The 11444-nt window shown below is 37.1% G+C and overlaps 2 protein-coding genes across 3 annotated transcripts in view; one reads left to right on the top strand and one right to left on the bottom strand.

The window, feature by feature from the left end:
* Positions 1-434: 434 nt before the first annotated feature.
* On the bottom strand, positions 435-8067 carry rpain (RPA interacting protein). The gene is made up of 7 exons (XM_067440355.1): positions 7957-8067; positions 6106-6291; positions 5346-5418; positions 5088-5202; positions 3279-3342; positions 645-785; positions 435-552 (listed from the first exon to the last, which is right to left on the bottom strand). The coding sequence occupies exons 1-7, from the start codon at positions 8026-8028 to the stop codon at positions 523-525; spliced, it is 681 nt and encodes a 226-aa protein (XP_067296456.1). The 5' UTR covers positions 8029-8067; the 3' UTR covers positions 435-522.
* Positions 8068-10757: 2690 nt separating this feature from the next.
* The window catches only part of LOC137071587 (carbohydrate-responsive element-binding protein-like), a 67172-nt gene continuing 66485 nt past the window's right edge, over positions 10758-11444 (top strand). The window contains exon 1 of one of the 2 annotated variants that reach the window (XR_010904455.1): positions 10758-11319. Coding sequence is in view for 1 of the 2 variants with exons in the window: in XM_067439716.1 (XP_067295817.1) it covers positions 10979-11319 (341 nt within the window). In the remaining variant the exon portion in view is untranslated. The remainder of the gene's footprint in view (positions 11320-11444) is intronic. The other variant, XM_067439716.1, reaches the window with a different exon arrangement.

The following is an 11444-nucleotide window of genomic DNA, read 5'->3' as shown; positions in this document are numbered from 1 at the left end:
TGATTTTAAGTTAAGCAACTTGCAAAAGAAAAAAAACTTACTTAAAAAAGTAAACTATATTTGTAATGTACAATGCCAGGTTTATTAGACGACTAGATTAGGAGAAATTAGACAGGCAGATCTTCCTGTTTGACTAAATATTGAAAGATGTGAGATGGTATGAGTGTTTTTATGAGTGGCATATAATTTATGTATTAATTATATTATTTTTTAAAGAGGTTTGGAAGTTATTCTTTAAGGGGTGAGTAGAAATGTTTCGTAAACTCGTTCTATTTTCTTGCTCGTGTGTAACAAGATCAGCCGCACACACCTCCCAAAATAAATAATGTTTTGTCATTTTTAAAACGGGTTTTAAAATGCTTGTTTTTATCATCTCAGTGTAAACTTCAAAACGGTCTTTGCAGTTCTGTACTTTAAATAAAGTTGGTGAGTGATAAAGGTTAAAAATAATTCTTTATTTTCACAGAAATAAAATATTCACAACATTTAAAAACATCCATCAGTGCAGCGTAGATGAACGGCTCACAGGACGACAGACAGATAGTCACACACCTGCAAAGAACGAAAGCAGATCATGAGATTAGAATGAATATATAATGACCATCAATATGCAGAAACGGACCCTGAGATCATGGTATGAATACCTTGCAGCTGATCATGAGGTTTGGGGATCCGTCAGTGTTAAAGGCCATAGAGAAGGTGGGGTTGTGAAGACACTCCTCCATGTGCTCCGTCACACGGCTTTCTAGAAGAGTCTCTAAAACCTCTGCCGAAACGTTCCTACCCTGAGGAGACGAGAGAGAGATGCTCAAAATAAATAAAGCACTTTAGGTTACTATACACTAAAGCCCCGTCCACACGAAGCCAGCGCTTTCCCAATCCGATCTTTTTTCCCCCCTCGTTTCAAGAAATATCTGCGTCCACACGAGATTACAAAAACGGACTAAAAACGATGTAGTTTGCATGCCAGGCCAGTGTGTGGCGCTGTAATTCTGCCACAGAAATACACTAAAAACGGAGAAGAGTTGTGGCTAGCAGGGGTATAGCAGTGGTCGGATGTGAGGCAAAATCTCACAATAAAATAACAATAAATACATTTGCTACTTAACAGATGTGTTTTATTAATGCCTACTCCGACCCAAAACATACCCTTACAGTAATGCAGATACGTTAATTAAATGCCGCAATATTGATGTGCGCATGCCCAGTGCCCGTAGTTGTATCCCTTACCTCTTTCACCGTGCTGGACGTAGTGTGAGGACATCGCCGTTTCAGAAAATATACGGATTTGCTGGACACACGAAAACGGAAGATGATCGTTTTCAGATTTATCCGCTTTGGGACCCGGTTTCGAAAAATATCGGATGCATGCTTCTAAAACGCCGGACCCGTGTGGACGAAACGCTGATACGGTACAAAATTTATACGTATACAGCGACACGCGTCTCCGTGTGGACGGGGCCTAAGACTATACACTCAGTCCATTCCTCTAGTGGTCACACGGGGTAATAATTAAAATATGAACTATATTCTCCTCCATCCAGACAAACGCTTTACAATAAAGCTTCATTTGTTAACATTATATCTGAGACTATAGACTAGGGGTTTTCAAACTGGGGTCCAGGGAAAAGTCTAGAGAAAAAAAACATCAACAATGTAAATAAGATTAAAATAAACAAACAATTTATTAAATATTAAATAAACATACGCTAAAACAAAAAATATATACAAATTAAAATTAAGTAAATAAATTTGCTTAATTTATTATAAATTTAATTAATTTCTTTCTAAATTTGCTTGAGTCTAGAAGAAAAAAAATGGGGGAGGGGGAGTATTTAGATTAAACAAATATCATTGAATGTTAAATTAGCATAGCCCCTTTCACACTGCACGTCGAACCCGCAATATTCCCGGAGCATTGCCGGGTCGTTCTGTGTGAAAGCAACCACGTCCCGGGATTGATTACCGAATTCGACCCGGGTCGGGGACCTAGTAACATTGCGGGGTTCGACCCGGGACGAGCGCTGTGTGAACAAAAGCCGAAACTAATGCCGCAACGTGTACGTAGTTATCGTGCGACTCCTAGAGCTTGTTTTTTCAATAACACAACCCTGCAGTGCCAGAAGAGCTCGTCGGTGTTTTAAACGCAGAGAGTGTTCGAATACAAAAGAAACTAAAATTAAACAAACAGAAATGAGCGCAAACTGGACACAAGTCGAGACCACGGAGCTCCTTACTATCCACGCTGAAGCTGAGATCGCTCGCCATTATACGTCACATCAGGATGTCACGTGTCAACTCGACCCGGGACCGTTACGGGTTGTGTGTGAAAGCGCACATATTACGGTATTTCGCTGGCAGTGAGAATGGACCAAATCTAGCGGCCCGGGAACAAATGCCGGGTCGCATTTCCGGCAAATACACGGATATCGCAGTGTGAAAGGGGCTCATAAGATTAAATAGAAAATGTAAAATTAAATATCTGTGAAAAAGCCTAGAGTAATATGTAATACATATGTATATAAATATTATATTGTCAAACTAGAGCCCTATTCGGGTGGTAATTGTTTCTCGTGGGGTCATAAGATATTTTCATCATTTACAGGGGCTAGTCTATGATTTTATTGCCGTCCGAATCCACATCTATATCGCTTCAAAATTCACTCTTTATATTCTTTCTGACCCCTGTGCAGCTCTGTATCGTTGGGCTTCGCTGTCATTTGCATGATTTTTAAAGATCTATAGCCTACACTTTTATTACTGAAATGCTGGAAGCTCGAAGGAGAAAGAAGAAAAACACGTAAAAATATGAAATGAGCTGTTATTACAGCAGTATTTAACATTATATAGGTTACATTCGCAGCATTGTATTAACTTATTTCCGCTAATTTTCACATTTTTAAAATTACATTCCTTTTTTTAAACAGGAGATTTAAATAATTTATAATTTCCTATTATTAAATGAAATATGGTTTTATTCTTATTATTCCACGCGTATGGCATTTCGACAGCAGATAATAATCCGCCTGAGTGGCGTTCCCAGATGCGGATCCCAAAACTCGCTCCTCCACCGAGTGAATAAATCATCATCTGAATGCTCGAGTTTATCACTGAGGTGACTGCACATTTATTTTTACAGACGTCCACATGAGAAACAATTACCGTCCGAATAGGGCTTAGGAAGTCTGGGAAGGTCTCGTTTGAGTTTCATTACCAGCTGTTCATGCATTGGCAATTAAAAAGAGATTATATCTGACAATTATAACTTGTGTACTTACAATAGTGTTGACGTAAAGGCCACATGGACATGATGTAAAATGGCTGTTCACTGTCAGATTATTCCTGCAACGAGAGAGCAACCCAATGAGGACATGACACGGATGGGTTTTAAGTAGGGGTGTAACGGTTCACAAAATTCACGGTTCGGTTCGATACGATACACTGGTGTCACGGTTCGGTTCGGTACGGTTCGGTATGTTTTAGATACAGCAAAAAGAAAAAATTGGCAGATAAATTACCTTTTTTATTATTATTTTTTGTGCCGTGCGTGTTGCGTTGCGTGTGCGTTGCAGGAGCCCCACACGCTGTAGTGCTTTCACATAGGCCTATGCTGCGTTTGCAGTCCGCAACTGATCCTGTTGCATATCACAAACACAGCATTAATTCATTATTTTTTTATTTAAAATCCAAAAGTTTTTACTGAACATGCCTCGTCAGAATTCCAATTCTCTTTGTTTACTCTTTAATAGAAGTCAGGTTACGGAGCCTACTACATTTAAACAACATTTTATTAAGTTCATTTATTCATATTTATATACTTTAGATTTAGCTCACACAAGTGGCAAAACATTTAAACATAGGTTTTAGCCCTAAATCACAAACATTTTAAATTAGAAACTTACAATAGTCTATTCAAAAACAGCCGACTCTCGTCTTTTCTTTCGTTTTTTACACCCTTTTAAAAGAAATCCTGCAGGTCAAAAAGAACTTTGCTTTTCACCTCCAAGAAAGTACGAGTGCTCTCCATTATGGCACTTTTTTTTACCTAAATGCCAGGTAAGGTGTCGTTTTGTTGCTTTACTTGAGAAAAAAGCCATGTTGACTTTGAAACAAGAGTATATTTTAAATTATATGCATCTGTGGCGAAATTACTAGATTTTCGCGTCAGTACATGTTTATTTTAATGCGAACAATGTTCTACCACTTTAATGCAGCAACGCAGCGCAGCAAAAAATAGACTCGGTACGAAAACGATCCGTGCACTGCTGCAGACACAACGCTCCTGGAACGGACTGACGGACAGCATCCGCGTGCAGTGTGAAAGCTGTCATCCGTTAACATGGGTACTGAAAAAAATACGCACCGCACACTGCAGACGGAGTGTGTGTGAAACGGGCGTTAGGTCTCATATCCGCGGCTATAAATGGACCACTCGCCGCGGTGATGTCTTTTGCCATTTGAATAAGTTTGAAATGTCTGTCTAAATGCTGCGGGGATAGTTTGTGGGATAGTTTGTGGCTGTTTCTCCTTTTTATCGTCTTGTTGTCGGCGTAAATGAGTTGATTGACATGACATGAATTATTCGCTGCTGTACCATCAGCAAATGCGACATACCGTTGTTTTTTTAATCCATCACTCTTGCCAACACCATCATAGCTTACAAAGAATCCAAAGTTCACCCAAACACCAGACCTGTTGGTTATTGGAGGATCTTCTATTTCTGGTTTGTTAAACGCAATAGCCATTTTGCCACGAGCATTCAGCGCGTAGCCTACTGAGTAAGCGAGCACCTGACTGAGCAGCCTAAAACATATTTGGTGTTTTTTTTTCTTTCTTTCACTTCGGCGGTGTCAGGGGCATTGGCTGTTATGTCGTTTTGGTTATTGGGCTACCTTGTTGAACGCATATTATTATATTTCACACACTTTTTTAATTTCCAAATCTAATTAATTAGTCAAAGAACCGTTCGGTACACAATGCGTACCGCGTACCGAACCGAAAGCCTCGTACCGAACGGTTCAATACGAATACGCGTATCGTTACACCCCTAGTTTTAAGGGAAAGATTGCTTTATGGCAAACACTTACGCATGACATATGGGGCATATGATCCGGCCACCCTGCTCCATCGCCTCCAGCACCGAATCTAAATACTGCTCTTCATAGCACACGCTGCGGTTATATTCCTCTAGGATCAAGAGCTCTGAAGGAGGGGAGACGTGTCAAAACGATCTTAAATGTTTTAACACAATCCTCACACCTTGAAATCAATGCATTTACACAATTTGTAAGTTCTCTGACGCTTCCAGGCTTTTCACTAGCTGATGTAATGAGAGAAAGTGTCACCTTGTGCTATGAGCTCCTGCTGGATTTCCTCAAACGCTGAAAGCTCATCGAACTCCTGCTGTGCCGTGTAAACCTGAGGAGGAAAGGTTATGTATTCAAACTTTACAACTGGTTATGACAACATGAAAATAATGCAAGTTTGAATAGTCAATAATTCAGATATTAAAATTCAAAATAGAAGCTTTTTGTTGATAAAAACATAACTTTTGCTGCCGATCTATTCAACCCTAATAGTGATATTTTATCATAGTTGAGTTTTATGAATATCTACCAATATCCTGTCCTGTTTAAAGAATTTAATTCTGTGATAAAAGCTATTCCAAGCTAATTTTGCATACCATTTTTTTTTATCTCTGCATCCAAAGTATCAGTGTTTTGCCTGTGCTTCTCCATAATATAGTCCCAAGTCAATATCTGCCTAAATCGCCTTGTCTTAATCTGCATCGCTATTTGTACTCGTTGTGAATACACAAGAAGTAATTAGGTGCAGTTTTTATTTTTTTTTGATCACTTATACAGGACATGCTAGCTGGCAACATAGGATTCCAATCATTATGCTAAGCTAAGCTAGCGGCAACCCTGCCAAACTAAAACAATTCATGCACTGAGACATAAATGCATTTGCCCACATATCTAAATGTAGGAAAGAATTTGAACAAGCCTTATTTCTAAAAACGGTGGAGTGCTCCTTTAAAATCCTGTGAACAACACGAGGGTTTGCGTGTCTCAAGACCGATACAAACCGGTCCACAATACGCACATCTCGGATGCCGCCTCCGTTCCACAGCGACGGGAGACTGTGATTGGACGACTGTAAGGCGCTCCACTCCTCCTCCATCACCTCCTGGACGAGCAGGGAGCGATTGGATCCAGCCGAATCGTCTCCCATCTGTCTGAACTTCTCCAGTAACCGCGACCGGCTGTTCTTCAACCGCTCCACACAGCGCTGGGGATACAGAGCATAATCTTATATGAACATTTTAAAGAGAACAGGTTCATGAGGTTACATTGAAATCGGATTATAATCCTTACCAGTTTCCAAAACATTGCGTGGAAGATACACCGATCAGGCATAACATTATAAGCTTCCTAATATTGTGTTGGTCTCCCTTTTGCTGACCCATCGAGACAAACTCCACTAGACCCTTGATAGTGTGCTGTGGTATCTGGCACCAAGATGTTAGCAGCAGATCCTTTAAGTCCTGTAAATTGTGAGGTGGAGCCTACATGGATCGGACTTGTTTGTTCAGCACATCCCACAGATGCTCGATTGGATTGAGATCTGGAAAATTTGGAGGCTGAGTCGACGCCTCAAACTCGCTGTTGTGCTCCTCAAACCATTCCTGAAGCATTTGTGCTTTGTGTCAGGAGCATTATCCTGCTGGAAGAGCCACAGCCACCAGAATACCGTTTCCATCAAAGGCTGAACATGGTCTCAGCAACGCTTAGGTAGGTGGAGCGTGTCAAAGTAACATCCACATGGATGGAGGACCCAAGGTTTCCCACCAGAACATTGCCCAAAGCATCACACTGCCTCCACCGGCTCGCCTTCTTCCCATAGTGCATCCTGGGGCCATGTGTTCCCCAGGTAAGCCACACACACACACCCGGCCATCCACGTGATGTAAAAGAACACGTGATTCCTCAGACCAGGCCACCTTCTCCCATTGCTCCGTGGTCCAGTTCTGATGCTCACGTGCCACTGTTGGTGCTTTCGGCGGGGTCAGGGGTCAGCATGGGCACCCTGACTGGTCAGCGGCTATGCCGCCTCATACGCCTCAAACTGAGATGCTCTGTGTATTCTGACAGCTTTCTATCAGAACCAGCATTAACTTCTGGAGCAGTTTGAGCTCCAGTAGCTCGTCTGTTTGATCGGACCCCACGTGCATCAATGAGCCTTGGCCGCCCATGACCCTGTGGCCGGTTCTCCACTGTTCCTTCCTTGGAGCACTTTTGATAGATACTGACCACTGCAGACCGGGAACAGCCCACAAGAGCTGCAGTTTTGGAGATGCTCTGACCCAGTCGTTTAGCCGTCACAATTTGGCCCTTGCCAAACTCACTCAAATCCTTATGCTTGGCCATTTTTCCCGCTTCTAACTTCCAACACATCAACTTTGGTGGCAAAATGTTCACTTGCAGCCTAATATATCCCACCCACTAACAGGAGCTGTGATGAAGAGATCATCAGTGTTTTTGACTTCACCTGCCAGGTGTATACTTAAATATTGAAATTTAAATACATTTAGAGCAGCCATGCAAGCTAATATCCACATTCTAATTCTATATAATATATCCTAGTTTCAGTGTTTATTTTTATTTCACTCTTTGAGATACAAATGTATCTACTATAATAATCTCCTACGGTCTGGGGAAGTGTTTTGGTTCGGTTAGACAACAGATGTTTTAGCTGTGAACTAGTGAATATATTGAGAAGTTATTGTCATAAAGAAGAAATCATCACATTCTCATTCCTGTGACGGAATAATAGATGAACTGGTTGATTTTCGTTACTAATGGCAACAGAATAATGTCACAATGAAAACAATAATACGACCTATACCTGTTGTTGACAGCTTTCGTCAAATTCTCGAGCAAGCATGACATTTACCTTCCTGTATGTCTCTTTCCATGGTGGAGTGGTGCCTTTGTACATAAATCTGTGTCTCTGTGCCGCGTCCATGCTTCGACTGAACTCAAAACACTTTCACACAAAACCAAAACACACAATCAAACCTGAATCAAACTAAGTAAGCGGACGCTCGCCGCGACTTTTAACCTCACGCGCACCCGGATGTTGTTTCAGCGCTCATGGGATTTGTAGTCCGTAATATCTCCGAGCGAATTTTATTATTTAGATAAGGTTATTTGTTTCAGCGCTCATGGGATTTGTAGTCCGTAATATCACCGAGCGAATTTTATTATTTAGATATGGTTATTTGGACAGTTAGATATTATTATGATTATTATGATTCTTATTACTATTATTAATGTTCATTTGAATTAAAATGATTGTTTTACTCGAGTTGATTTCAATTGTTTTCATTCAGATTGTTTCTATTTTTTAATGCATTTTATAGAAGTTATTTTTGTGATAAAATATTATTTTAAAATAACTTATTATTAATTAATATTAAAATAATATAATAATGAATTTATTATTATTATTATTATTATTATTATTATTATTATTATTATTATTATTATTATTATTATTATTATTATTATATTGTTCGTTTGAATGAAAGTGATTTTTACTCAAGCTGATTTAAGTTTTTATTCATTTAATTCGTTTTTTTTGTAATAATATATCAAATATAGATTAACCATGCAATATAATATTTACATTTCACATAATATGTTTCATTGTATTTTTATTTTATGAAATTATTTATGAACTTATAATAATTTTATTTTTAAATAATGCAATAGTTATAAAACATTACCCTTTGTTTGCATTTAAAATTTATTTTAAAAATATATATATTATTTATACAAATTGTATAATTTATTTATAATTGTATTAATATATATTAAAATAAATATAACAATACACAGATCTGTTTTACTAAATATGCTGTGTATACATTTTTTTTAGATTGTTTCTATTTTTGTATGCATTTTATAGAAGTTATTTATTTTAATAAAATATAAAATATATTAATTTGAAAATAAATTATTAATTATTATTAAAATAATATTATAATACTAATAATTTGAATGAAAGGGAGTTTTTTATATAAGCATTTTATAAAGTGATTATTTTTTAAATAAAGTATCAAATATATTAGTTTTAAAAGAGCTAGGCTATTAATATTAAAATAATAATAAAATAATACAATTAAAATAACTATATAGTATTTATTATACTATAGACAATATTTACATTTCACATAAAATTGTTCACAAATAATGTAAAAAAATGCACAAAGTATTATATTGTTCATTGAAAATAAAGTGATTCTTTTTCTTAAGTTGATGTTACTTGTTTTTATTCAGATTGTATTTTATAAGAGCTAGCTAATATATATATATATATATATATATATATATATATATATATATATATATATATATATATATATATATATATATATATATATATATATATATATATATATATATATATATATATTAATAAATAAATACAAATTCTACAACTTGTATAAATAATGAATATATTTTATTTATAAATAAAATAATTTTTAAATGCAAACAAAAGCTAATGTTTTATAATTAATGTCTTGTCAAAATAATTAAATAATTATAATTATAATAATTATAGGCCTGATAAAAATAAATACAAGACATATTATGTTAAATGTAATTATTTTCTTGCATGCATGATTTATTTTTATTTGAATTATATTATTATTTTAATATTAATTTAAAACCCTATCCCTAAACCTACCCATCACAGAAACATGTGCAGAACATTAGATTTAAATAAAAACTTGTTTTGGCCGATTTATAAGCCTTTATAACTAGTGAGGACCAGTCCAATGTCATAGTGAGTTGTTTTCATATTTTACTATATAAGCGAGGACATTTGTGCCCTCACAAGTGGCCCAAACAAGGAACAGACACACACACGATAAGAATTTTTTTTAATTTTTTTAATTTTTTTTAATTTACAAATGTTTCACAAATAATTTTTTTATTTATTTTTTTTAATTTTATTTTTTATTTACAAATGTTTCACAAATAATTCTTTGAACATTTCCATGATATCGTGAAATCATAATAAGAAAAAGAAAAATTAACAAAATAAATAAGATAATAGCAAAAACAAGAACAGAATGAAGGGTATACATGTGTACTCAAGTTAAAGATGAGGAGTTAAATTGTTTGTAAATGTCCATAGTTCTGGTTGCTTTGCGGTTTGAGAGTCCTTGTAAAGTTTCAAAATAAATCTTCATGTCAGCCTTAAAATGGGAGATATTGGGAATTCTTTCAGACCATTTACATTTGTGTATGTAGAACTTCCCAAGTAATATTATAAGATTTAATAAAAAAGCATGACTCTTTTCTATATCTTTTTTGTCATAATAAAAAATAGCATCTCTTTTCTTTATGTTCATTTTGGTTCCACTCAACATATTAAATAAATATTCTACATCGACCCAAAAGAAATGAACATACATACAATCAAGATGCAAAAGATGCAAAATAGTTTCAGGGTATATTTTACAAAACGATAAGAATTTACGCCATCGAGATGACAACACATACTCGGAGCTATTCACGTCGGCTACTCGGATCCTCCGAGTGACCGCTGCAGATTCCCAGCTTACACGAGCTCTACAAATACAAATACGTGAGTGCTTTTTACAAGTCGGAATCTCGTAATTTCGGTCATTACGACATAGCACGCACCTCTACTAGGACATTACTGATCAAACAGACTTACTAATAATAGCAGCTAATATGAGGCAACAGCAGCTGGGACTGGGAGCAACTCTTACATAAGTGTGTGCGAGTTTAAACTGCTTTGGAGTGTTTTAATCAGTGCGTTTTGATCATTGTATCACGCTTGATCTTTGACCCGAACTGAGTATGCAGTGGAGCAGAGAGAAGTGCATACACTGCTCACTCAGATGAGCTGCTAGGAGAAAATAACACTATCCGCCGCGATGGCAAAGGCAGAGTACTCAGAAACCGCAGAGCCCAGTCAGATCGGACCGGATTCGGAGTCCGATTCGGATCCGGATGACCATTTGCCTAGTGTGGAAGCCGGAGCGGGACTTGGGTCAGTCCGGCGGACTCAGGTGATCCACAGCGGGCACTTCATGGTGTCCTCGCCGCACAGCGACTCGGTCCGGAGGAGAAGCGCAGCTCTTTATAATTATGATAATTATGACACTGTTACTAAACCGGGCTGCCAGACCTACAGCTTCGGGCCGTTCAGATCCCGCCGGCTGAGCATCGACCCCACTCTCACGCGCCTGTTTGAGTGCATGACCCTGGCGTACAGGTAAAACTAACCATTTCACTCGAAATTACCTTACTAAGTACAAATTAACCTCATGTTAATGTTTACTTTACAGTTAAAAGTACAGTTGAACTTATAACTTTAATTTAGTCCCTGCAAAATCAGGT

The sequence above is a fragment of the Pseudorasbora parva genome, chromosome 3 (genome assembly GCF_024679245.1).
Source record: "Pseudorasbora parva isolate DD20220531a chromosome 3, ASM2467924v1, whole genome shotgun sequence".
Lineage (NCBI taxonomy): Eukaryota > Metazoa > Chordata > Actinopteri > Cypriniformes > Gobionidae > Pseudorasbora > Pseudorasbora parva.
Note: the sequence above shows the minus strand (reverse complement) of the source record. Positions and strands in the feature narration are given on the sequence as shown.

Bases quoted from the DNA above. Each gene is read 5' to 3' on its own strand.
- rpain (XM_067440355.1), bottom strand. From the start codon at position 8,028: ATGGACGCGGCACAGAGACACAGATTTATGTACAAAGGCACCACTCCA. The intron at 3,343-5,087 runs GTAAGTGTTTGC...CTCTCGTTGCAG, and splicing joins ATATGCCCCATATGTCATGC to GAATAATCTGACAGTGAACA. The intron at 786-3,278 runs GTAAGTACACAA...TCGTCTCCTCAG, and splicing joins GCCTTTACGTCAACACTATT to GGTAGGAACGTTTCGGCAGA.